At 46.8% G+C, this 27,682-nt stretch overlaps 1 protein-coding gene across 1 annotated transcript; it reads right to left on the bottom strand.

Moving 5' to 3' along the window:
* TMEM86A (transmembrane protein 86A) lies at nucleotides 74-27,386 on the bottom strand. Its single transcript, XM_021402017.1, has 3 exons — nucleotides 27,236-27,386; nucleotides 10,983-11,247; nucleotides 74-6,989 (listed from the first exon to the last, which is right to left on the bottom strand). The coding sequence occupies exons 1-3, from the start codon at nucleotides 27,254-27,256 to the stop codon at nucleotides 6,562-6,564; spliced, it is 714 nt and encodes a 237-aa protein (XP_021257692.1). The 5' UTR covers nucleotides 27,257-27,386; the 3' UTR covers nucleotides 74-6,561.

Here is a 27,682-nt window from a genome sequence, read left to right as displayed (position 1 = left end):
TACAGAGCTTCAGTAGGCTGCTGTCACAGAAACAGAAAATGAGCAAAGAGACATTACATCTGCACAGTAAATGTACCCAGTAAATTAATATTTTTAATTGTTGTTACACGCAGAAGAAAAGAGAAAAAAAAATACATTCCAAACAATTAAAACAGTAAAATCAGCATAAAAATACATTAAGATCCCAGATCAAGTGGCCGTACTGCCTGTGGTGACCTTTACAATCATGGTAAAGGAAGTAAGTGCTGGAGACTTTCACACATGGCAAAATGCTGACTCCTTGGGGAGAGCAGCTGCTTCGGTCACATCTTTCGGCACACTCTGTCTGGAACACGTGGGAGAGGGGCCGGAGTGAGAGGCTCGCATGGTGCAAGACGTGGACTTAGTATTCAGGAGAGACCGATCACTCCTGTGGTCTCAGCAAGGCAGAACTACTGCTTACCCAATGGCATCTGTTTTCTTGTTTTGGTTTTTGGTTTGGTTCTTTTTTTTTTTTTGGTTGGTTGATTGGGTTGGTTTCTTTGTTTTCAAATTTATTCTTTTTTTAAAATTTTCTGCTGGCCTCGCCCTGCCCACGCAGTAGGGCTGCAGCAAGACTTCCCTGCTGAACTAGGAATGAGGTTTGGTCCAGCAGAAGCCTGCAAGAGCAATGTCTAAGTCCATGTGTTTGTACTGACTCCGTGCTCTCACGCAATGGGCTGGATTTGATTTCTTGATTTTTGGCTGTCAGGAAAAGATTTCTTCTATTTCTTGATGTTGTCTGTCTTTTAACTGATCCAAATGGGACCAGCCGCTGCTCCCACTGCAATCTTGGCAGCTTGGTCCCTGCATCCCTCTGGCATGAGACTGACTGTGGGAGTCTGCAGTGGGCCTTGTGCTTCAGCCTTCCTTTTGAGCCTCATACCACTCCAGTAGCTCATCCTACAGCAGCATAGTGTCACCACAAAAACAGTACAAGCCACAGAAATTTTGGCATTCCTGCCAACTGGCCACTTTTTAAAGTTTGTGATCTATCTAGAGTCATATATTTTTATTCTTTACAATAAGAGCAAAAATAAAATAACATTAAGAAGATTTCCTCCAAACTAAGAAAACTAAAATTCATCACACATTGTAAAGAAACAATAAAAATTTGCATTGTGTTTGCTTCTGAGTTCATATTAAGATAAGATTTTACTGCAGCTGCTTCAAAAGTATGGTCCATTTCACATGTACACAGTTCACATTCCTTGATAGTTTCTCGCCTCCGTTTGTGTTATACAGCAGCTAGTGCTACCAGAACCAAGTCGCTTCTAGCTGTGGTCCAGATTCGAATCCAGTGAACTGTGGCATTTTTATAGTCATTGAGTACATGGTGATGGTTTAGAGCTGTATTTCTAGATGTATTTTTGTTCTGGGCCCTCGGATTGGTGGTACAAGTACTTCTGTCGCTATAGAACTTGCTACTACTTTGATTCAGGTTAAAAGGAAATAATTCAAGAAGGATGTGTTGACCTTATGATTCTATCAAGGCCTTCCCTCTCTGCTGATATTAAAGCCAGTAAACTTAGAATCACAGAATTAAACATCCCTTTTTAAGTTGTCTCTTGAAACCTAGCTGACCTTTTGCAGGATGAATGTTGAACCTGAATGACTTTGTTTTATGTTCCAGTCTTTTCAGCACCCATAGCAGACTGTAAGAGCACTGTGTTTTGGCTGGATTAGATTCATTCTAGCTAACAGACAGGAATGAGACTAGACTGCAAAATTTGGATGCACGGTTCACATCTAAGAATTTGGTTGAGGCTTTTAGATAAACTAAAAACTGTTTGCAAAACTGAGATTAGAGTTCAGACTTTTAAGCTAAAACCTCCACAGAGTTCAAGTGTAGATGAGCCTATCCTGTTAGACAGTATGAATAAATATTTTTCATTTGCTTTCAGTCTAATGCAAATCAAAAAGGCAGTAACACATTCCATGCTCTAAGAGAAGTTCTGCAGATACCTAGAAGTATTTTTATCGCTACAGTACATTAATATTTGAGACATATAGCACTTTACATCTTCCGAGTGCCGTATAAGCATTAATCCTTACAGCATCCGTGTGAGGTAGGTAAGTGCTAATACCACAATTTTCAAAATGGGATGAGAACAGACACACAGGTCCTGGTCCTGGCTGTTATAACCTGGCAGAGCGCTGGCCCTCCTACACTCATGCCTATTTACATCAGATGAGGATCTGGCTGCAAAAAAAATGTGACTTACCCAAGGCCACAAAAGGAGCAAGCATGGATAAAAGGCGGAAGAAGTACCTGGGAGGAACATGGTTATGCTGCTGTTGAGTACAAGAGTCCATCTGTTTTCAGAACCCAAGCAGCGAGAACAAGGCACCTGCCACTGAGCTTTGCACTTAATGTTTGCATTGATCTGCTTCTTCCAGACCAGCTCCCAACGTTAGCATGGGAGCAAGATGAAAACTTACAGGTGTCAGTGTCAAACTATGGCACAATAAAACTGGGAAGAATCGCTAAATAGAATCTGCAAAGTTTGTCTTGGGAATTTTCAATACATATGTAGAAATATATCTATTATCTCCATGATTACAGTATGAAAGTCTTGGCAATCTATTTAAAGCTATGTCAGAGTAATTCTTAAAACAGTCAGTCTTACAGTTGCCTCAATATGAAGGAATAAGAAGCCAAGTATTAAGCATGAATATGTAGGCTGTGGAGGAGTAAAGCTGTTCGTATCCTCTGGCTTTGTTCTTCTCAACATGCCATTTCTAAATTAGCTTCACCCTGCTGAAACTTCACCCCTGTTCACCAGTGTAACTGCCACAGCCCAATATGTTATTGGCATTTAAAAACCCATTGCAATAGGAATGCTTCTTCAGCTTCAGTGGGAGTTCTGTGTGAGCAAGGACAAGGAGGATCTGCCAACAGGAAGAGAAGTTCAGCTGAAATATATCTTCTATGTATCCAATTAAGGAGCTAAGGATAACTATGGTCTAATACAAGAGAACAAGAGTAATTGTACCACGTGGGTAGCCTCAAGTGACCTTAGATGGGAACTGCAGAGGAACCTTTGAGTACAGCATTGTGTAAAGAAACACCTCTGAACTTAACAAGCCCTGGAGCTGATAGTACTGGGGCCAGGCATATTGAACCACTGGTGTGCTTCGTTCCCTCTGTGATGTCCCTGGGCTGAAGAGTGAGTGTTCCTCAAACACTGCACTCCTGATAAGAGGAATGGCTCAATGCAGTTTTACAATGCAAAGAGACAACAAGAAGATAAGCAAATGACTGGCAGTGTCACAGACAATCATGTGTTTCCCACTTTTTGTTTGCTCCCTTTCATAACGAAGACTGCCCTTGCTTGGGTTGAGAGAAGAGTTTTAATTCCAAGAAAAGGTGTTTAGCAGAATGCAAGCAACTGCTTAGTGTTTCTCAGGGTTTCTGAAACTGTGTCAAATAAGTGTCCTCATCAGCTAGTCTCTTCCTAGCAGGAAGGACACCCTCCAGGAAAATGGTCTCATTCAAGTAATAAAGATGAAAAGTAGAGAATGCAAAATACGAGAGAGATTTTGGAGATTAGGAGCCTTTGCTGGCAAACCTCTGAGCCAGGCAGGACTCTCCTAGACTTTGTAAGCTGAGGGCTCTGCCTCATGTTCCTGGGCAAGCCGATGCTGTCGCTTCACTGGCTGCATCCCAGCCAGCCACTGACAGTAAGGGGACAACAGCCGACTTGGGCTACATGTGTTTCTGCTGTCCTAATTAAAGCCACCCACAGACCTCTATCTCCAGAAACTGCACTTCTGACAGCCAGAGGAGAAGAGAGAGCGGGTCTCCTAATTACACTTAAAAGATCTTTTATGCAAGTGTACAGTGCCTGAAAGTGGAGCAGGATGGCAAAGAAAGCCAAGATGAAAAAGCATGCAGAACTCAGCTCTCTTCAGTAAATTGAAGATTGCTCATTTCTAAAAGGAAAGAAAGAGATAATGGTTTTGATTGAAATTCTAACTTTTAAATCAAAGAATCACAGAATGGCTGAGGTTGGAAGACACCTCTTGAGGTCATCTGGGAAGTTAAGGGTGCAGGGAGTTTCTCTGAAGAACTGCCAGAATAAGGATTGAGTGTGCTGAACTGACCCAGACTGAAACATGCTCTTTGCTTATGTGCTGGAAGAATGGTGGGGTTCACCCCAAATGCTTACATTTCCTCTTAGCTGGGTCAGTGTTTTGCAGAAAGAGATTTGCAAACAGTTAAGCTTAGTAACAGCAGCTGACATCTGCAAAGAGCTACACTGCAGGGTTCAAGCTGCGGCCAGGAGATAAGCAATGCTGATGAATGAAGATGTTTTATGGCTCTAAATTCCCTTAGCAGTTTACTCCAGGCAGACCCCAGCACACTAGTGAATGAATACTGACAGTATTACACAACAGCATTAAAGGGAAGAGATTATACCAGACTGTGCTATTTACAATGCTTTCCCTCTCAACAATGCAGCTGACCTTTCTGATCTCTCTGAAAAGCAGCAGATGATTCCGTGGGGTCAGGATGGTTAACCTAGATTTTTGTAATACTGGTTGCATTGGCACTGATGCACTTACTGTGGGGAGGCAATGCCTATTCCAAGCCCAGTCCCAACACAGAAGGCTGGAGAGGAACACGAGACCCACTTAACACCTCTCAGCACCAACAGAAAAGCTAATGATGTTTCCTCAGCTGGCCTCTGATCCCAGCTGCCCTCCTTGGAAAGTGGAATTCCTGCTCTGCTGACAGTGCCAGGGACTCAGTGCCAGGCTTTCGCCTGGAATGGTCTGGGCATGCGAGGTATGGCGACCGTGGTGGTTTTCAGCCCATGAGGACAATCTGGAAGGCTGCCCCTCCTGTTCAATCTGCCTGTACAAAAGTGTGCAAGGGTTTATTAGGACCTGCATGGATTTGGGTCCCATGCAGTCTGTCGTCAGGTCATCCCTTTTTGGCCACAAGTTGAAGACGTGTTGGAACCCCTAACAACTCCCTTTGCACCCGGATGTGCGTGTTGTGTCTTAAAAACAACTAGGAGAGCATCTCCGCCCATAGTAACAACCCTAGAATGGACAGACAGAAAGAGCACATTCAAGAGAGATTCAAATGGAAATATAGCTTGCTGTCAGATGTCCTAAATAAGAGGAGAAAATATACTCATGGTCACAAATCAGTCCGGTATTAAAAAAAAAAAAACAACCTCTTTCTCATCTTTTTAAGAGAGTGAAGTCAGAAGTAATCTTGCTTCAGCAGATGGGCAGAAAAAACAAATAAAGAATGTGGGTCAGAATTAAACAGGCTTTCCCAGCCCTGACGGCTCTCACATTCTCAGTGCATCCACGTGAGTTCAAGAAGGAAGCAGCAGGCACTTTGAACACACAGAACTGTGCTTTTCAGGATGCTCTGCTGAAAAGGGGTTTCCAAACACAAGTGCTGCAAAGCTGAACATCTGCCACCAGCTGGCAAATCACGACAACAATCTACTGTCAAAATCAGGGCCCTGGCTAACCAGTTCAGACATGGGAAATGCTCACACATTCAGAAGAGGTACTGCAAGCAGCAGGACAGTAAAGATTCATAAGTATATGGAATGTTATTTGTTAGAATACTGAGAAAGGTGTAAATATTAGATTCCCATCTGCTGTACTAGAGACAAATAGGACGCATATTAGTAAGACACATCCTCTAAGTCCTGCTATAAAAACCAAAGTTCCTTATGTGCCCATGTTGTCACTGGTGGCTGCTGACACTGTAATTGCACGCATGTAGCAGAGGAGAATGCAATGGCCTGCCTACCTGGATGACCCTAAAATCTCACCAAGCTACTATTTCTACTGCACAGGCAGAGCTGGCAGGCATCCACAGACCTGCTCTAGAGTTTTGATCAGCAGCTATCAAAGCACACAGCACTCCATCTCTGTGTACCTCATGTGCTGGGCTCTCTGCTCGGTGTTTGGCTTTCATTCAGGGTCCGCTGGGGGCTGCCCCACATGCTGCCTTTGATTGCAAAGCTCAGTCCTCATCTGAATGTGATGTTTTTACTATAGCTACAGGCTTCCTTTCAGCAGAGGCTCAAATAGCTCCAGTTTGTGTACTGAGTTTGTAATGCACAAGATCAGGCTAACTTAAACACTGGTTTAATTCATTTTTACCTATGGCTTTAGCAGAGTTCTGTGCCTGTCTGCCTACTATTGAAAGCAAGTCTCCTAGCACAGTGTGTGGCCAAACTTGTCCATCGGCCCTCTTATTCCCAGACGTTCAGCATCAGTTTCAAGACTAACAAATAAAATGCAGTAGTACAGCACTTCCAAGGTGGAAAAATTGAATGAGTAGCTACTGCAGGGATAATCTTAAGCTTTCTGACGTGGACTCCACACTGAAGTAAGCTATATTCAGAGAAAGCCATTGAAAATAAAGCCCCAAAGGTAATGCTTCAAAGAAGCAAAATCAACATCACCAATATGCCTAGAGAAATGGAGATCTCTCTCAGGGGTGAATGCAGCTACAGCACCTGAGATGTAACCTACATTGTTCGCAGACTGTCGGCACTCCACCTAGCTCCTCTTTTTGAAGTCCTCTTCATCTCTGCTCTCTACAGCTGACAGTGCAATAAGCATTTGAGCTGCATAGTAAGTAGCCATGATGATAACACGCGAGTAGGGTACAGGAAAGCAGAACTTGTTAACTGCGATGGTCAGATCCGACACCATGAAAAGCATCGCTCCGATGCAGGCCGAGAGCTTGGTCCATGTCCAGAGGTCATTGCACAGCTGCATGCCAGCAACCGCTCGCCAGCCCATGAAGCCAATCAAGGCGATGTAGACAGCTACCAGGTAGGTGAATGGGCCTGAGAGGTAGGAGTACAGGAAGGCATAACAGGAACTGGAAATGAGGCCCATCATCAAGCCGGCTTTCAGGTCCAAAGGCTTCATGCCAAAGGCTGAGGAGTACAGGATGTGTGTGATGGCGAACATCAGCAGACCTGGAAAGAGACATTGACAGTGACTGGCAGTTAGTAGCAAAGGAAAACATGGATACATTGGATTTGAAATATACACTAGCTACTCCAGGTATAGATTTCCTTGCTGTGTTACAACCCTCATTTGATTTCATTGGGCAACCTACTGAGCACTTGGGACCATTTCAATATAAAAAAGCATGCATGGGAGATCGACTTCAGCACCAGATTCCTGCCCTAAGAAAGAGTCTCGGCACTTCTACAGCTGCAGCTGAGTACGACTCCGTTGTGATGCACAGTTTTTTGCCAAGAGGCCAGGTGAGCCAAGCGGCTGCAGAAAGAACAAAGCCTGTTTCTCAGATGATTCCTCCTCTCTGCTTTGGACAGAAGGATGGGGCAAGGCAGAGCAAAGATCACCCCCTCTAATTATCTGTCATCTGAACCATTTCACTCCCAGGTCAAGTGGAGCACGAATGTTGGAATCAGAGCCATGTCAGAACAAAATGTGAGAAGACAGTGATCCTTCTGAATCTAGATAGAAAATCTAACCGTAGTTAGCCCCAAACCCAAAAGCTCTCAGGGACTGCATCTGGCTTTTACTCCATTTCTACTCATAGCTAGGAGAAATCTAAGCTGGAAGAAGCAGCTGACATATTTCAGGGACTACACCAATATGATCTGCCAACAATGTGATGGCTATTTGCAAGATTCATATGAACCTTAGCTGGAATCAATCAGTGAAAATAAAATGCCGGCTTCCCTTTGAAGTGCAACACACCTGAAAAATCCCAGATGGAAGGTACTGCCCTTGTGTTAACCACTTGCTTCTAACCCATGTGACAAAAAATGTCACCATGTTTTGGTACAGCTGCTGACTACTACTTACACATAGTAGGCCCCAAACCCATGTTTGGTGCAGCTAAAGGCTATTCTACTTTACCTGGGCAGGGTGAATTAGACTAGCTGGAAGTTTTCATGCAGCTCTAACGCATGAAATGGAGAAAATGATCTGGGAAGCTAAGTTCTCCAGCAGGACACCTGCTTGCATTTTGAAGTACAGTGCTGTGGTACGAAGGGTAACTGCTAAATCCTGCTACTGGCAGACATCTCCTCATCCCCAATACTCTCTGAGGCAGCTAAAAGGAGAAGCATCTCCCAGCCTTTGGGATCAATGTCCACTCAGCCACCGTGGGATGAGAGGGGAACCCACAGGAGGGAGAGGGCCAGTGGGGATCTACTCTGCAAGGGGAGAAAATGGACAGTGGGAAGGAGAAGGAAGTGCAAAGAAGGTCAACAAGAAGTTGATATTTCTCAGATTTCAGTGCTGGGATGGGGAACTGAAGAATGAGTTGTCCTTCTTGCAGGCAGCCAGCAGCGAGGCAGAGGAGAGGAGGACGGGGTGCAGCAGCCAAGCAGAAGCCCAGAAAGGTAGGAGGACTTCTGCGATATGTGGTGAGGTCACAAACAAGAGAGTCAGCTCTGAGGTTTGCTCATTCTGCACCCACAAATCAAGCCAAGAACATGGGAAACCTGTGACAGATGTACAGGGAGGGGGTACAGTTCTCTTGTATTTCTCAGCCTTTGGCTCAGCCCTCCAATCACAGTAGGCAGATCAGCCTTTTCTATCTTCTGCTTCCTTCTGCTCTCTGCCTTATTCTGGGCCACCTAGATGGAATCAGGAAGCCCAGGTTTCCTTCCCACTTCCCCTGCCCTGGAGTTCCTGCTCAGACTGGCAGCAAGTCCTTTCTGTTAGCCCCCATCTTCTTTACTGAACGCATAATTGTTTCTATGCTCCCACTATCAAAGGACAAGGTGTTAACACTGTAAAGTATCTTTCACATGCAGGAAGACACTAGTCAGAAAATAGCTTGCTATTAGTAGACCGAAACAGCAAAAATGAAAAGTGAAGTGTGCCAGAAGTAGGTTCCCAGGCTCTCACCTCCCTGTAAAATAATGAACAAATGTCTTTTTATAAACTCGTTGTCTCAAAAGCTATTCAATTCAACCCAGATCCCAACCCTTTTTTCTGCCTGAAAGCCACAGAAATTGAATAGAAAGTACATTATTCTCTAGTGATTCCTCCTATTCCCCTGAAATTTGAAATTCCCACAAGGGATGATGTCAAAAGTTTGAATGTTTCCAGTTGTCAACAACAGCAGCTTGCTGTGTTTAGGAGAAAATACGTTCTGCAGGAAAGGTGACAGGATAAGTGGGGTGGTGCACTCTTATTTGCTGACAGCTGAAATGCAGATGTTAACACTTCACTACAGAAGGCAGTAGCTCAGATTAGTACAGACTGAGGCAGACAAGAGAAAGCCAAGGATCCAGGCTGAGATTTTCAAAATGCTCCAAGAGAGCTAAACAAGCATTCTCCTTAAATAAAGAAGAAAGATTAGTCAAAACCCACAAACTGGGGTAAAAATCTCAGCTGTTTCACGGATTAAAACACTTGAACTCAACACTGAATTGTTGTGACAGGTTGACCTTCCTCTATCATTACATCAAAGAAGTGACTCAGAGATATCCCAGCTATGTGGGAATGGGGAACTTATGCACAGTCCATGTACAAAAATGGTCACGGTGAGAATCAGGTCTTGAACGTTTTCCAAGCCACAGCTCAAGAAGCAATGACAGGAGGCAAAACAGAAGCATGGGTAGTTGGGCCAGGGTAACTTGTGCTGAGCCATGCATCCCTGTTAAGAGAAGGCCTGTCAGTGGGAACACTAACACTCAGCTCAGAACGGACGGCAATCCAAGAGATAGTTGGAGCTTCTCAGCAACATGCCCGAAGTTCAGCCAAACAGATCCAGTCCTCAAGGCCTAATCTACACCCCATCAAAATCCTAAGAGTTTTTACAGGAACTTTTAATGAGATTTGGATAAACCCTTGGGAAGTGGGATTTAAACCAGATTCAAAGCATTTGGCTTTTCATATCTAGCATTTCACATACTTTCCTCTCATAAAGAAAGCTGAGCTTGTGGGAATTCCAGAATAGAACTAAATACTGACTTCATACAAGGGGTAAAAAATAAGCCTTTGACTTTCATAGAAGTCAGAAAAATTCCCCCATCTCATCACGTTTTCCAGTGGGACAGTCACAGCAGCCAGTTAATGGTGGGTGTTAATGAGATCCCTCTGCTGGTGAAGTTGACTTCACAAACTCCACCAATGCAGTGGTGAGGGACTTAACTGCTGCTGATATCTTATGACAATCTAAGGCCATGGCAAGTGTTACTGCAGGCAGCCTCAATGTGGCTTTAAATCATTAATCTAAACCATTATGTTCTAGTCTGCAAAATAGTGAAATAAAATAAGTTTGTTTTGCTCTGACAGATGTAGATCTTTCTTAGAGATGACAAGGTGTCATGTTAAGGTTTGCCCTTGATTCCCCATAATTTACATGTCTTGCAAAACCAGCTCCCATGTTTTTAAAACAGGCTGCATGATTCATGCCGATGAACCTGAAAGTAGGACGAGATTTCTGACGATTTGGTTTCTGACATCCATTTAAACACCTCCCCCCAGCTGTGGGCTTGTCTTCTGCAACTTAAAGATCCTCTCTACCTTCTCTCCACTGAGGGCCTTTGCGTCATGTGTCTTACTTCCGCATCCTTGTAGAGAAGGGCTGACAGATCTCCCTGCAAAGAGACAGGAGGAAGATCCTCCAGCTTCATGGGAGATGCTGAGTGCTGTGAGTTTCCTCCTCTTCCCCGGACATTCTGCCCACTCCACTTCCCCAGCTCCAGCTTGATGAGACACTACGAACACATGCCAGGGAACCAAACCTGCCTTAATGACCTCTCTGACTTCAGGACACCTCAAGAGAAGCTCAAGAATCTCATCCATAATGTGATTCCTCTGACTGGAATGGATCTTAGTCTAGGGATGACTGTCTCACACTACCAGGCACTTAAGCTGTACATGAGTAAACAAAACGTGGCAAGCTACTCACTACTAAACAAACAGAGTAACAGCTGGTAGCTGTAGCACACCTTCAGGATTCACACCGTACTCACCGTGAATGAAGTAGCCTTGCTCCTGCCAGATGAGAAAGGCATCTCCCACTGCTGAGAATATCAGTCCTGCTAGGATGCGGCTGGCACTCCGGTGTGCCACTAAAAAGTTAATTCCATGAGCCAGAAGGAAAACCCACAGGCAGAAGATGGGCAAACATTTGATGAGGGCACTGAACCAGGAAGGGCTGGAAGTTGGCAGCCAGAGGACAAAATAGACACAAGTCGCTTTAAAGAAGGGCACCAGTTTGGGGCCTTCACTCTTCACCTAAGGAAACAAACATTGAAAAAAGAAATTAACAAAACCATCAGAAGAATCAGTGGAATAACCTGCAGAACAGAACTGTCTCCTCTGCTCTGAAAGCTTTTCTTTCTTGTAGACAGTCAGCTAGCAGCATTTCTACCCCAGAAAAATGCTGCTTGAACTTAATCATGATCTTCAACCTAGACCTTTGTAACCTCTTCTGAAAACACTTCTTGGCTGCCAGGATGGTTTTGGATCATGGAGATGGAGGGAATTTTAGATACCTTTTATCAATTCTATTTAAAACATTTAGTCAAACCCTACTAGTGGTCTTTGTACCTCTCTTGCATTTAGACTAACTCCTTTTATACATAGCTTTTCCTGTAGCTGGAAATATCCTGCACTCCCCAGGAGTACCACAGCAGCAAACAAGCCAATAAAAGCGCTAATCTTCCCTCCAAGGTTGGTGTATCCTCTTGTTTAGCCAGCTGCAGATCACCTTGGGGATACAAACTCTCTTCTAACCCATTCTCTCTCCTGCCCTGTAGGCTCATGCCTAGAGCTTGCTATCACCACATGACTTCAAAACCCATCACATCAACCTCCAAGGTGAGGATATCACTTCCTTAGCTGACTAATGTAACAGCATCAATCACATGTTGCTTTGTTCAAGCATTACACTAATAATACACTGTCCATATTGCAGGAAATGCTTTGACTCAGGGGTCTATTGCATAAGTAGAGACAGAAAAATGCAGCATGAGCACTGGGCTACTCACAACAAAGCCACAGCAGAGACAGAATAGAGAGCTACAGACTTTGCAGGCTGGGTCTGCTCTTACCATACACTCATCTGGACACACCATTCTGGACAGCTGCAAGATATACGTTGCATTCAGTGTCCCTCCTGTGGCACTTCTGCATTTCAGTGCAGATGTGGAAAACCTCAGGTGAGAGTTTTCCATATATATAATACTATTTTATTTTCTCCTCTGGCTGATGGCTAAAGCAAGGAGCAAAGGAAGAGATAGTGATCGCCTGGTGCACCTACAGTGTTAATGAGCCATGTCCAGGGAAGTCTTCAACTAAGGCAGTGCAAACTCCAGAGAACCCCTTCATGCAGGACTTCACTCTCAGTCTTCTCATTTCTTTAGTCAAGCAAGATTTAGTCACTTAGTATCACAGCAACTTCCCACTACTCACGGCCAAAAGGCATGAAGGCCTTATACACTGAAAGAGGACATGGGGAAAAATTTACAGGGATCAGAGCTGAGTGCTTACAGTGCTCAGTTAATAAAACATACACTCATCCAAATTCAGCAGGTTTTACAGCCATAAGCAAAGGGAAGCGAGTGAAATTGGAAGACAGAGGCAGAAGCAGTGGAGGGCATCTTTACATGTAGTATCTAAAAGGGAATGCAATCTCTGAAGCAGCAGTACTATAAATAAAGGGCATCCCAAGAAGACAGAGCTTTCAAAATCATTCTCACATCTGATGGAAAGTTCCCCAGCATATCAGCAGTTTCTTAAGAGTAAGGTATTTCATTATTCCTGTATACATTATTCATAGGGTATTGCCAACACGATTTTTAAACGCTCCATTAAACAACCGGGCTACACAATTCACTCACAAAAGGACATCAGAAAGCCGCTAAGTTTCTTGTATTACATCGTGAGTCCTCTACTTAGGTTGTCTAAATTAATCACCATTTACCTCCTCTTGTCTGGATTTCTTGGAGGAACTCTGGCAGTAAGTAACAAATGAACTAGAAATAAAAGTCACAAAATCCCACATAGTCCCACGGCGCTGGGTGCGCTAGGAACTAGCAAATTACACGGGGGGGAGTGGAGCCACACTTCCTCCTCTTCTGAAGTGATGCGTCACACTGTCCTCAGCCACCTCCAAAGCTGCTGCCTGACTCCAGCTCTGTCCTCTCCCCTTCTGTAAAACTCTTTTGTTAAAAATGTAGTTGATCACATTTTCTCTCTCGCAGTTGCAGAGATGGTAGCACCTCTGGCAGGATCCCCACCTCTGTCCTGCCAGCCATGGAGGATCCCCACTACACCACAACGAGCCTGAGACCTTCAGCATGGAAGACTAACTGCTTCCAAAGACAGAGTGAAAGAATTCGCAGCATCCATAGTGCTCCGGGTCCCTGTAACAGTCTCAGCTAAGGTAGGTAATCTATCTCCGAAGACAGGAGACTGTGCTAAAAGGTATAATTTAAGTTCAGCCTTGTTTGCAAATCACAGCAATACCTTTGGAAGCATACCAGAGAATATTTGGGTTAATAAACACAGGAAGTTTCATTTAATATCCCTTATTAAAATAAAAACACCTGCTATGAGCAGTTACCATTACAATCACAGCTTGCCCTCCCCTGTGTGCACACATGATGAGGCAGGTTTTAATTACATTTGTCATTTTCCCCAGGAACCTTGCCTTACTGAATGTGAGATATGCAGTTGTGCAGAAAGATTATGTTTGCTTGGTAACCTTGAAATTATCATTTCCTACTATCTGAATTTGAATTTTCCAAGCCCAACCAGCATTATTTTAAAATAATGGTTTGCATTATTTCCACTCTAGTAACAACTGGGGAATTCTTCAGGCAGAAGGGGTGAGATTCCAGTCTCAGTTGCTCACCCATAACTCTGGAATTTAGGCATTAGAGTCCTCACATAAGAAAACCCTCGTAGACCTAGAAGGCTTCTCAGCATTAACTCTTTATTCCCTCGCACCTTTTCTACAAGTATACTTCAAATGAGTTATTTCAAAACATGCCCTTGCCTATTACTGTATGCTATGGCTCAGCTGAGCTCCTGTGCTGGCTCTGACCATAATGAGCGCTCCATGAGGGGCACTTCACAGAGACAGATGTTCCCACATAGCTGAGATCCAGGCAACACATCCTGCTGGGATGGCATGGCACCAGATATGTTTGGGAGAAACACTGCAAGAAAGGCTGAAGCAACGGAAGGATGAGGCTGGGGGATTTCCTTCTGTTTGGACAGGTGTCTAGGACCTAGGTAGAGAAGATGGGACAACTTGACATCTGGAGGACAAGTCATGGCTGGTATTGGGAAACTGTGTACCAGCATGAGTGGAGGCTGTGGCTTGAGGAAAGCCAAGCATATAATCCATAACTGAAATGGCTTGTACCTCAGGGAAGGAAATACTGCTTGGCAGGATGGGTAAATTACATCAAACCAACCATCTCCTTTGCTCTTGTGTCTCAAAGACAGAACTTGAGATGTGGCTGTGCCATAGCATTGGAAAATGAAATATTTGCAGCAGGTGACAAGATCTTTTCCGTTAATGCATGATTTTTTATGGCTTTAAGCTGGGTTTTGCCATTTTATTAAAATGCCTTTTGTATTTTTATTCTCACTTCTTTTCTTTCTCCACTGCTCATTTACTCTAGGCTAACACACAGTACAGAAAATATCTTGAATGCAATGACAAAATGTTTGCAAGCTTGGAATTTCTAACCTGAGCATAATACAGGGCATTTTTTCATCTCCTATGTTTACTAAGTCATTTAGAGCCTTTAAAAAATGGTTCAAGTTGCTGTGAAGACACTATGTCTGTATTTGTGGAATTCCAATGAAAATATGTGTATTTATTAAATTATTTGCATCCAACCAGAACCAGTGAAACCCTCCAGATCTTAGGTAGACCACGGGGAAGCTGTGTCCTGGCTCTCACCAAGAGATGTACACTCACAATCTTTAAACAGAACCTGGTACTGGCACACAAAGCTCCTTGGAGGCTCACAGCTTGGATATCCATGTGGCTGCTAGGGATTCGTAGGTGTACAGTATTCCTTTTTGTTTTGTCTGTTCTTGTTCTGCTCTATCTTGGAATATTGCTCATTTCCTTGTTGTTGTTCAGCAGTGACAGATGATGCTACCACACAAGTACTCCAACCACGCTGTGGTTTGGTATTGGTGTAAGACTTCTTGAGAGGTTAGGCTTGCCCATGAGGAAACACAGCTACAGGAGGAGAAGTAATGCTGGGTAATAAAGACTGGGAAAACGTACCCAATGCACAAAATATATGCAGGACGTAGCATGCAGAAATGAACAAAAGCTTCATACAACAGCCCCTAAGCTATATCCTCAAATTTGTTATTGATGACTCGCCAAGAGCCCAGAGGTCCCTAATGACCCCAGGAAGCAATGTGGGATATCAAGTAGTGTTTTTCTCTTCGCATGTCCCCTAAATCAGCCCACGCAGAAAATGAGCATGCAACCTCATCCACACAACAGCTGTGTGCCAGCTTGCTGTGGGGCTATGGTTCACACCCATCAGGTTGTAAAATGCTGTTTTCCACAAGAAGTGTTTTAAAAATAATACCCCAGCTATTCCACTGAGCAACACTTGAGCACGACTGTGCACGCTGGCCAAAAAAAGCTGGGCTGTTGTCCTCCACCCATCCCTCCCGTTGGCCTTGGCTGCCTGAGTACCGTTTTGTGTATCAGTGACTGAGCTCTTTCTCCTAGCTTTTGGCATCGTCCACTGTGGATCCTGCCTTAGTTCTGCCTTACTATGACAATAGCTCCCACCCAAGTTGTGCTTCAATAAGCATTTGTGTGACTTTGTTGCCATGTATTATGATGCCACTGCTCATTTTTCTCATTGCCCAGCAAATATGGCTCTTTGCAAGGCACTGACAATCCTTTGCAGTCCAAGCCATGGTGGGAGAGCTGCTTCAGCCTGGAGATGGACCACAATTAGGACATGCAACAGTCTCTCCTCTGCGGAGCAACTGGGAACCAACACGATTCTCCATCAGGCTATGCATACAAAAAGAACGCATATTTGTGTGTAATGAAAATGAGTAGACTAAGGGGAAAAGCCCACATGTTCACAGATCCTGGCCAGAGGCAGCCAATTTTCCCCAGGTTTCAACTACTTATCAGCTCTTGCTAAACTAAGAACCAACGCAGCAGTGCTGGGCAACTCCTGGCCACAAACTCAGGAGGTCACCATCCTCCTGGCCCTGCTGCACTCCCATCCTTGCTCAGACGGTGCAACATCAAGCCTTTTGCAAAGGTGCACGCTGAAACCATTATAAAAGAGGGATTTTTTTAACGCAGGGGGTCAGATGTTTGTGCAATACGAAGTCTGAGCTGCCGGGTACTCAAATGCACCATTTACATCATCCCTTTCCCAGGAGAATGTCAGGGCCACAGAGCAAAGGCCTGGCAGCCACTTGGGATGCTCAGCCCTGCATCTCTCCTGCATGGATCTCAGAGGTATGAGAGGAGGAGATGGATGAGATGAAAAGGGGCCAGCCGGCCAGTACTTCATACTCCATGTGCTGCTGAAAGATTAGGGCTGGCTGGGATGGCCCCAGGTAGGTGAGAGCACAGTGCTTTGCCTCCAATTCTGCTCTCCCGCAGGAGCAAACCTGCTCCTGAGGAGTCACTTGCCTTTCATCACGGAAGGTGTTGGCTTGTACGTGTCCCAGGCTGCTCCTGAATGAAATTCCAAGAAAAAGTGTTTGTTTACAGAGGGTGGCAGAGTTACCGAACCAGCCAATCAACCTGCCCAAAGTACTGTGTTAGTGCAACATATTTGTGCAAGCCAGCTAGTAATAAGAGGGCTTACATTTGTGTTGGATGTGCCATGAGTCAAGTATCCAATGCAGATGGCTCCTAAACAGACTCCACGTGCTGCAGGAAATTCAAAGTGATTGATAAACCCTCCTCCCCTCAGGTGGAGACAACACTTACATAATGCCTAATAAATCCCCCAGGAGAAGATGGTCCATAATTCACCTTTGGGAGACTGCGTGTGCTGATAATGGGCTGTTTGGCTCCATCGGGCTGAAGCCATGCCCTGAGTTTGGCCAGGCCCTGCAGCGTTTTATTGCAGCTGCTGGCACCCCTCAGCACTCAGGACCTCTGTTTCTCTGACAGGGTGGTGCAGTCAAACTCTTCTCACGCTTGACTGTCCAGCCAGACCTGTTTGCAAGTAGTCCAAAAAACAGGTTTTGTCTGACAGGAGATCCTCTGTTTAGCACAAGCGAGAAGTAACTAACAGGGGTTGGCTTGAATGCTTCCTGCCCCAAAGGGATGGTCCTCCCAGCTCAGCCACTCACAGCAGGGGCAGTGGGCCCAAGGCAGCCACTCCACCCGGGGAAAAAGCAGTCTCTTCAGCCTCTCCTGCAAAGCAGAGCTGGTTTTCTGGCTTTCTTCATCGCTCCCTGCACTCCAGCAGCCTCAGTACCCTTCTTATCCCCATGGCTCAACTGCATCGCACCCCCCTTAAGCAAAGTAAGCTCCAGCCACACTTCCCAGCTTGGCTCCACAGTCGAGAGCTAGTAATACTTCTTTTTCTTTCTTCTTTTTTTTTTTTTTTTTTTTTTTGAAGAACAAGCTGTGGCTACTTGCCATAAAAATACAATTAAAATTTTGGCATGGGCCCTTGCAGTCCTTGGGTGGTGAACTCAGATATAGTACTGCACAAGTTCTTGGCATCAGAAGAGTCGCCCTTTGGTGAGAGGCACAGGGTAGCAGGCAGCGGGTGAGGATTAATCAAACTGGCATCTAAAAAGGGCACCTCTGCAGGGCTGGGCTGCCCCACGCACAGCTGCATGCAGAAACAAGAACTGCAATAAAAAGTTTCATTTCCAAGCCAAGATCCTGCCTGACTTGCAGTCACATCAAAATTCAGCCTAATCGCCAGATTAACCCAGGAATGGAAACATGTAGGCACTGAGATTAACATCTTCCATACAAGTGCTTTTCCCCCCCCAGTGCAGCAAGAATGGAGCCAATGTGGAGCAGCAGTCTGGTCCCCCCACGGCTGCCAGCGCCTCAGCCTGGCAGTGGAGCAGCATTTGCTCGCAGCATCAGCCCTTCAGGGCAGACCACAGCTCAGCGCCTGCAGGCAGCAGCACAGTGGGAACACCGCAGGGCCACCCAGCTGCGCGGCGGCACGCCAGCGTGCAGGACAGGATGTTTTGGTTCAAGCCAGCTGGCGAGCATGTGAGCAAGGCTCACTGTGTCCTGGGAGTGCCAGCATGTGAGACTGCAAGCGTAGCTCTCGATGTCTCTTTCCTGATGAATGTTCTCCAGGTGGGATTTCTCCACTACAGGCTGCTCTCTGTCCCTAGCATAGGACACTGCTCAAGTCTGCTCTATCCAGTGCTTTACTCTGGCTTTGTTGTAATGGGAGTAGGCTATAGAAGACTGCACAGGACACATAACCTATGAAGGATATTCAAATAAGTGGCTTGGGAAGGTAAAAGAGATGAAGAGCACTAGACAAGCTTTATGGTGTTTTCCAGAGGACAGGAAAAGGGCTACAACCATGAGCCCTTGTCCAGCTGCCAGGGAGGGAGAACCTGAGGGCCAGGCAGAGCTGGCAGGCAGCCTCTCTCCTGCCCCTTCCCAAGGCAGGGCAAGATACAACCAACTGCCACTCACACAGAAATAGCAATGCCCACGTGCAATACAAGGACAACAGCAGCCCCACCTTGTCTTCAATTCTTTAACGAAGAAATTAAAAGATTCTGGATGCTGAGCAGTTGCGGTGGCTGTGCTCACCAGACTGCTTTCAAGGTCAGTTTGGTTCAGCACCAGATGTGATCCAGGAGTTCTTGGATATTGTAGCACTGTGCTGTTACACCTACACCTTAAAAAATACGTCTGTAGACACTTGCAAAATAGCGAGGGGAAAAGCCACACAAAGGAAAACGGAGTCTCACCTTCAACACACTCCTGTGGAAGGCCTTACATAGGTGAGGGAACAGTCCCATAGCAGCCTACAGCAGGGGTGGATAGTTCTGGAGCCAAGGAAATGCTCCTCACTGTGTTAGGACATTGCCTGCGCCACATGCTGCACCAGGAGAACGCTCTTTCTCTTTGCTTTTTTAACCATGATGTTGCCCAAAGCTATACTGAGACCCTAGACCAGTGTTCTCTCCAGTGATTAACAGAATTGTAGCAACCATAGAGGTATCTCCTGTGCTGAAGAGAAGAAACGGGGTTAGCTCGGCTGTGCAACAGCATCTCGGGGACCTGCCTCTGCAGTGCAGAACCCACCACTATCATCAGGGAGCTCTGATACCCGGCAGGGTAAGGGATCACTACAACAGCCAGTGCCATGTAGTCACCGGGAGCCCTTAAGATGCTGAAGCCTTTCTTTAGCAGATGCTAACTCATAAGATGAAATTATAGGCAAATACACTTCACCCTGAACTTAAAACTCAGCTCAGATGTACGCGTATTTGTTAGGACTTGTTTTGTTTGGGTTGGTTTTGCTTTTTTCCTTTACCAAGCATCATCTGTTCTGTCTGTTGGGCTGGCACAGGATCACAAGCAGGGCTATTTTAACAAACTTTGTTTAACCAGAAGTAGAAATGATTGACTCCCATCTGTAGCCATCCTATAGCTGTCAGCAGTTCTGGAAATTGCCTTTGGAGTGCAGTCAGCAGTGTACCACCACCGGTGACCAACAGAGTCACCAGTCAGTTCAGATGTCTCTGCAGGGGCCAAGGGAGCTGTCACAGACTCATGCTTTCAGGGCAGTCCATTGGCTCTTAGAAATGAAAGCAAATAAAAGTGCATTTGCCTGCCAGCGTCTTATCTCAGAGCAAAGATTGCTTTTCCCTCCTGGGATTCCAGATCTTCCTTTTTGTGAAACGGAAAGCAAGCCCCTCTAAACATTTCCTTCGCTGCAACACTCACAAAAGAAGCCCTCGCAGATGTTTAAAAGCCCAAGCCATAATGGATCTGTCTTTTCTCCTTGCTCATCGGAGCTGCAGTGCTGTCGCTGCAGGGGCACGCACCCTTCCTGGGTACGCGAGGTCAGGTGGGGCCGCATCCCCAGTGCTGCTGGGACCTTGGAGCGTGGCCGTGAAGCTGCAGGGAGCTCCAGCGTGCAGCCGGCTCGTTGGGACACACAGAGGTGGCAGCTCCAGGCAGTTCCTCTCAGGATTGGACAGGGCAGTTATTTGGCCTATCACACTAAAATCCAGATAAGATATTTCTTCTGTGTAGGGAAAAAGTCTCCACAAGTCATCCTGAGGGTGTTTCCCTGGCAAAAATCTGGCAAATAAAGCAGGGCTGTGCTGAGAAATCCAGGAGGGATAGCTCAGCTCGTCTTGTGCCTAGTGGAAATCTGAATGAAATGCTCAACATGCGTATCATGTCCTGAGGGATGAACGCTTGTGAAATATTGTTGTTAAAATTAGAAGTGAAAACAGCAGCATATTTCAAGAGTTGCCACTCTGTTACCTTATAAAAACCTCGTAGCCCTCCTCATTTTGTAATCAGACCAATATATTTTAAGAGACTGGAGGATGTAAGGTCAAAGTATGACAGTGTAGTCACAGATTTTAAATCCAATATCCGTTCTTGTGCCAAGATGTGACCTGGACATGCCAGTATCAGATACAAATTACATGAAGATTAATTGGACTTTCCCACCCAGTTTCAACAGGAAGGGGCAGCCAGAGTGGCAGATGCAAGCATCAACCCACACAATCACTAACCTACACACTCCCAGGATTCACACTAATGCATTAAGGGTTTCACTTGCAAAACCCCTGCTGTAATCAGTCCGCATATACCAATGCAGACCATGCTCACAAATAAGCGTGCATCTGCACACCAGAGTAATGCCCTTTACACTGACGGTGCAGGTCCCTGCAAGCATGAGGCATGAGCCAATAGATAATCTTGACAACTTCAGAAGCATCAGTTAAATGATAGATGTGGTCACACTCCTTTTATATCAGGGTTGCAAGAAAAAGCCACGCAATGGGCTAAGTCTCTTGCAATGGAACACAAGCCAGCACTGTTACGCAGGCGCCCTGGTTGGCTCTGACTAATTCCACAACAAAACCAGAAGACACGAGCTGTGGGGGCTCAGGCTCCCAGCTAGCACAAGCCAACTTCTGCTGAAACCATAGCAGACACAGTGACTCACATAAGGCCGAGGATCTGCCCCATGTGTCCAGCACGTGCTGAAAAATGTGCAGCTGGCTTAGCTTCAAACCTACCCTCAATCTTAAGCAGCAACTCAATCAGAGACTACTTGCCACTAGTGTAAATGGACTTATTTTGATGCAGAATCATCAGTTCAATGCCTGATACTAACTGGTGCCATGTTTGTCTCCGAAGACATTACCTGGTGAGGGGCAAAAATCAAAAACCAAACAAAAAGTCCGAAGGTTTCAATAACAATATTTCAATAACATGGCTTACCTAATCTCTTCAGTCTTGGAAGTACATGTTTTGCAGTAACTTACAGAAGTTAACTTTTGGGAGGAAGTGTAGCCTGCTGGCAGAAACCAAGTGTTTCCATTAGCTCACCACTAGGTGAACCAAAGCAGCCACCACCCTCATTAGCTGACAGATTAGCACCAGGGAGAATCAGCCTGCAACATTAAAATCAACACAAGCAACACAAGTTGCACTTACCCAGAGAGCAACTACACCCCATGCAATGGTGGATCAGAGTCTGCAGCATAAGCCCTGGGCTCTCTGCAGATGGCTGAAATCCATCCCACACCAGAATGCTTGGCATGGACCAATAAAGCATGCCAGGCAGGAAGGCTCCTGCGCAGCCCACCCACCACCTCTCAGCTCTGGGGGCATGCAATCCTCTCCTAGACTCAGCCTTCTGCTCCTTGTTACCTAGATACCCGCTCACATTCAGCATTGCTTGGAGGGAGGCTCCACACTGACACACATGTCATACGGAAACCTGCCATTAGCCCATTAGCTCAAATGCTGTTTAGATGATGGCAGTATAAGCTATGAATACAGGAAGGGCACAAGACACAATAATCATCACCTTCATTTTGGGCACGCTGCAGTAAGCAAAATCTCCATCATAATCACAAGTCTATTGGTCATTTGTGTGACATGAAGGGCAGTGGAAAAATGAAGTACTAATATAATATTCACATCGGCCTCTGAGGGGGAAGGGAGTTACAGAACTAAACATCTTTTCACAGCTCAAAAGTTTCCACATCCTAGCAGAAGATAGGTGCCAGATGCCATCTTTTTCTAAGAGCCTCATTTCACTGTAGTTCCTCAGTATTACACAGCTACCCACAGAGAAAGATAACTTTGGCTCTTCCGTTAACACTAGGTGCGTTCTGGATGGAGATACTTGAAAAGGAATGACAGAAATGCATCTCTGTCCATTAAGAGGAATTATGTATAAGTACAGGCTTCTGAGCCAGACCCATAATCTTAATACACAAAGCACACTTGGAGCAACGGCCGCGTGCGACTTGAACGATACGCTTGAGTTAATGAAGCCTTTAATCTACAGCACCGCCTGCAGCAGCCATCAGCTCTAGCTGCTTAATGCAACCACCCTGGGACTGGGGAAAGCATTAGAGAAGTCCGCACTTTGTAGCCTCCGCTTTCACTGCAACAGCAAAGGATGATAATGTCATTGTAAGAATGCCCAAGTTCAGCCTTAAAAAAAATAAATAAATCATGGTACAACACTACGCCTGAACTCTTGCTTGCCTAAATGGGCACAGGTTGTACCCAGTCGGGCCAAAGCTTTAAGGCTCCTCCCGAAAGGAGTGACTGACATAAATGTTGCCAGGATCCCGCTAAGCTTACCTGAGGTGATGCCTCCCTCCCTTATTTCATTGAGTTCAGAGATCTCATCTATAACTCATTCAGATTGGCTTGGTTTTTATACAAGTGCCATATTTTCATAATTGTCTGTGTGGTATGTAAATGTGCACGTTTACAAGCCTCTGTGTAATAAAATTCCAGTTTATTATGTGTTTAAGTAACTGGAAAAGTTATAATGAAAGCAACAAAGCTGGGGATAAGCAAAGAGAGCAATTAAAATAAACCTCTTTACAATTATAGTTAGTTCTTAGATGGCTGCTAAAACTTTATTCCTTAATGCAGAATTAACACATTCTCTACTTAAAAAGAAAAGGTTCAAATAGTTTGAGGTGTAATCTGGCTTTTTTCAGTTTGAGGATTGTGGAGCATACTTTCTAGAAGCAAACCTTTAAAACTATGCTTAGACCTACTACTGCTGCGATTGTGCATAGCACAGAGTCCTTAGGCAGCGTGGTTTATGTCAGGTTTCTATATTCAACTGGATCAGATATCCATTCCCATTTTCCAGCCATATCCAGTATTTGTTACTTCCACATCATACTTTTCTCTCTTTTTCTTAGCCCAGTTTTTGTAAATGACTTTCTTGTTCCCAGACAGTGACGCCCTGCTTCTACCCAGGGATGACGAAGGCTGTTCCCAGCAGGGCACCTTGCCGAGGAAGGCATCAAGGCCTCGATTTGCTGGATGCAGCCAAAGCAACACCTTCTTCTCCAGTCCAGCAATCTCCATCTAAAGATGCAAGTATGTCTGAGGATGAAAAGGAAGGGATGGGGATCATTCATATATGGCTTCCGGGCAAAAATCAAACAGGGCTGTGCTAGGCCAAATAAGAACCAGGTGCAGAGAGAGGGTATTGTAGGGATGAGAGCGACACTTAATGTCTTCCTATTTCCCATTCCATTTTCCCCAAGGTGATGTGTGAAGCCCTATGCTTAGTTTAGCCCTAACTTTATTTAAGGGGAAAGCAGCGTCTCTCTGAGCCTGTAGCATTATGTAAGTGCCAGAATGGCTGCACAACTCCAGGCTCACCTGCTCCGCATTTGCAGCCCCTGCAGTTATGGTGCCTGCTGGAAAGAGAGTCCTTAGGGCAAGGCAATCTCCCACAGCTTAAGGCTAATAATTGCTTACCCAGTAAAGAGAAAAAAAAAAAAAAAACTAGAACAAAAATTACTTATGAGGCAGTCTCAGGAAGAACTTTTATTAAGATAGGACCAGTGATGAGGGAACAAGAAGAGAATTAAACCTCACATATCTATGAAGCAAACGTGCTGCTTGCTAAAACTGCCCCCCAACCTCGAGCTTTCAGCCCACTCACCTTTAGGCAGAAAAAAAAAGCAGCTCCTAATCAGAGCAATATCAGGAATAACAATTTTTAAGCAGGATGCTCCTGCTTGCCTAGCAGAATAAGCAGAAGCTTCCCTCCAAGGTGACTTCCAATCAGAGCAAACACTGCTCACCAGCTGGAGCAGGACCGGCAGACACACGCATTTTCTCTGCCACGGCCCAACTCTGTCCAAGTCTGGACTCCAGCACCACCAGGACCCTGGAGCATTACCCTCTGAGTACCTGACACAATACATTAAAAGGTCTTTGGGCTGCAGACTTCTGTATTTGTGGGCACACTCCCCCCTCAGTACATCTGCGTTGTGCAGCACCAGAGACAACAGCTCTGCACAATGCTGCAGACATGCCAAACCCCCAGGGCCATGATGCGCACCTGGCAGCCGGTACTAACGAGCAGTCCTACCCACCGTATCTCCCAGCCTCCTCTCCGTGGTTCATGCCTCCGTGCGTGGTTTCTTCCAGATGTCGGCTGTGCAGCAGACCTGGAACTCGGTGTTTTAAGTAAACCATCACATTTCTTGCAAGAGTATCTTAGTGGGGGTGATGCAGGAGATCAGGTTATGCCTAAGTAGTCCGGGCCATCTGCTGCAGCTATACACAAAGGCCATCGCTTTGAAAACTGGGAAGAAAATCGTGTCACTCTTGGCTGTGCTCTTCTAGTGTCTTCCCTGTTCAGGCTGATGCTGCAGGACATCCGGAGAGAACATGCACTGAAGACAAATCAATTCACCTGGCTAATTTGATTATGCCTTGGGTGCTGCCCCCATCAGGGGCAGCAGAGATACTCACACTGACTCCAAACACCCGATTTATCTATGCAGCGAAAGGCAGTGCAGCACAGACAAGGCCTGGGCCCCAAGGATAGCACCTCACTGTGGCCAGACTGATTGCCCGCTGCTGTTCCCTTCAGCAAGCAACTTGCTGGAGAAAGTCCACCGGCTCTGCAGCCCACATGCAGTCCTTCTCAACCCATATGCAACTCCACTTGCAGCTGAGCAGTGGCCACATCGCACTCCCAGGCAGCACATAACGCTGTTTTGGCCTGCTCTTTGTGGCTGTAGCACAGCCAATGCGAGAGCCGTGCCCAATGCTCTTTCAGGAGAAGAGCGACGTGAAAACGCACCAAAGGTGATGTGCAAAGAGCTGCTCCTTAACACACTGAGGCTGTCAGCTCTGTGCTGTGATCTCTCTAGAGAATCAGACCAGTGCTTGCCGAAGCCCTCCCCTTCTACATCTATAGCTGTGATAAACAGCTGCAGCTCCGGTCACAGCTCCTGGTGTCATCATCCCTCCAGCAATCCACAGCCTTACGCCCGCGTTAGCTGCCTTTGGTGAAGCAAAGGGTCGGTATGTCAGGGATGAAGCCAGAGCAGAAGCGTGTGTTGCTACATGACAAAAGAGCAAGTAAAGAAAACACTGTTTTCAGCTGCCACCCTGAGTTGCCTTCTGAAAGCATAGTTCCTGGTATAGGTAAAGCCTTCTTAAATTACATACACCCTTCCCAACGCATATTCATGTGGTAATCATTTGCCCTTTGCTGCAAGACCACCTCGACTGACCAGCCCTGTGAGCCAAGTACTGTCTCCTTTGAATTACGAAACAAACTGGCAGCTTTTAGCCATCCCAGCGTTGTCCTGGGGTAAGATTTCATTTCCACGGTACAAGTACACAACTCACTGTAACCAAAAGCATTACTTAGATGAATTTAGCTTATGGCACAGCAGCACAAAGATACCAAGCCTCTTCAGTTATTTCTGAAAAGCACAAGGAAAAAATAAAAAGTCATTTGGCCTTACAACAGTGTAATTTACAAGCTGCTTCCCTCTGTCTCTAAAGATAAAAATCATCCCTGGGCTGCTGATGAACTTACCAGGTACACGGTAACAACTGGGGGAAAATTCATCTGAGGAATCAGACAATGCGAGCCGCTGTGCAGCGCTGGCAAAGGAATGTAAAAGTTTTGAACCTTAGCTCTGTGAGTTAGAGATGGGGGGAAAACAGGTCTTCTACCCTTCTATCTACGAGAGAAAACATGGAGGGCTCGCTGGGATCTGGACTAGCCATCAGCTGCAGTTTTTCATAATAAGATGATGATGGATCCATAAGGAACCGGGATACCGACCACAGGCGTTTGGTGCTGCAGGGAAAGCACCGCCAGGCAACTCTCCTGCTGACAGACAGCTCTTCTTACGGCACCCAGTGGGCTGCTGCTGCATTCAGCCAAATCCCTTGCTTTCTAGAAACAGGAGCATGCAAAGCAGCGTGTGACAGCACAGCTTCTCCGCTGTTCTGGTGAGCACTTTGTCTTCCTCCAGCACCCCCTCCACCCGCCGGGTCAGGACCCGGTACCACACATCCTCCACGAAGGACAGCACCGAGATGCTGCTCACCGCTGGTTACATTACATTAATTAAGCTTCACGACCCCCCCGTGGGACAGGCAGGTGACACCATCCCTGCCTCACCTCCGCGGCGTGGCGGCAGCGCCAGACCGGCTCCCGGGGCAGACCCAGAGGTGCTCCCAGAAGCGGCTGGCAAAGCAGCGGCCGGCTCCGCGTGCAGCGGCGGACGAGCTGCCACCTGAGCGGCACGGGGGTGCGCGTCCGGGCAAGAGGGGAGCACAGACGCCGCGCGAGGAGGGGGCGAAGCCGCGGGGGCGAGGGGCATAGCGGGCACGGGGCTCCACGAGAGCCCGGGGCACCGGCCACACTGAGAGCAGCGAGGCCTTGGGGCAGGTGGGCGAGCCCAGGCGGACGTAAACAGCAGAGCTCTGAGCGGATACATCACATACAACGCAGATCTACCATACAGATGTTTACAAAAATCACAGGAGGAAGAGGTGAGAAGCCACCAGAGCCGCACCGCCGGAGCACAGCCGCGGCCGGACAGGCGGGGAGCAGCAGGGGACGGCGCGGCGGGCGCCGACCGCGGGGAGCAGCCCTCCGGCAGCGGGTAAGGGGACGGCGGCGGGGGAGGGGTCGGACACAGACGGCCGTGCGAGGGCGCGGGTCCCGCTCCCCCCGCCCGCCGCACGGTCCACACTCACCACGGTGACGGGGGACACCATGTCGGCGGCGGGGCGCGTCCTGCCGAGCCGTGCCGAGCCGTGCCGTGCCGCCGGCCCTGTCGCTCCCCGCCTGCCTGCCGGGCTGTTTTTTTAGACAGCGGTGACGTCAGCGGAGGGGGGGCCCGGGCCCTGCCCCCGGGAGGCGGAGAGGGGCGGGCGGGCGTCCCCGCGGTGCGCGCCGCACGCCCGGCCTCGGCTGCGGGCAGCGCCGCTGCCGCCCGGTGCCGTCCAGCCGCCGTTCCGGGCACGGCCCCCTGTGGTCTTCCGCCCTGCCTGCCCCACTCCGTTCCTCACCACCCCCCGCGGGGCGCCGCTCTCGGGCTCGTTGGGGTGACCCTGGGACTACCTTCCGTCTATTTTTACGTGGGGATTAATACTGAAGGATGCGGGAAGCCACTTCACGTGTAATACGATCTTGCTCAAAAG

This window comes from Numida meleagris, chromosome 6 (genome assembly GCF_002078875.1).
Source record: "Numida meleagris isolate 19003 breed g44 Domestic line chromosome 6, NumMel1.0, whole genome shotgun sequence".
In the NCBI taxonomy this organism is placed as follows: Eukaryota; Metazoa; Chordata; class Aves; order Galliformes; family Numididae; genus Numida; species Numida meleagris.
Note: the sequence above shows the minus strand (reverse complement) of the source record. Positions and strands in the feature narration are given on the sequence as shown.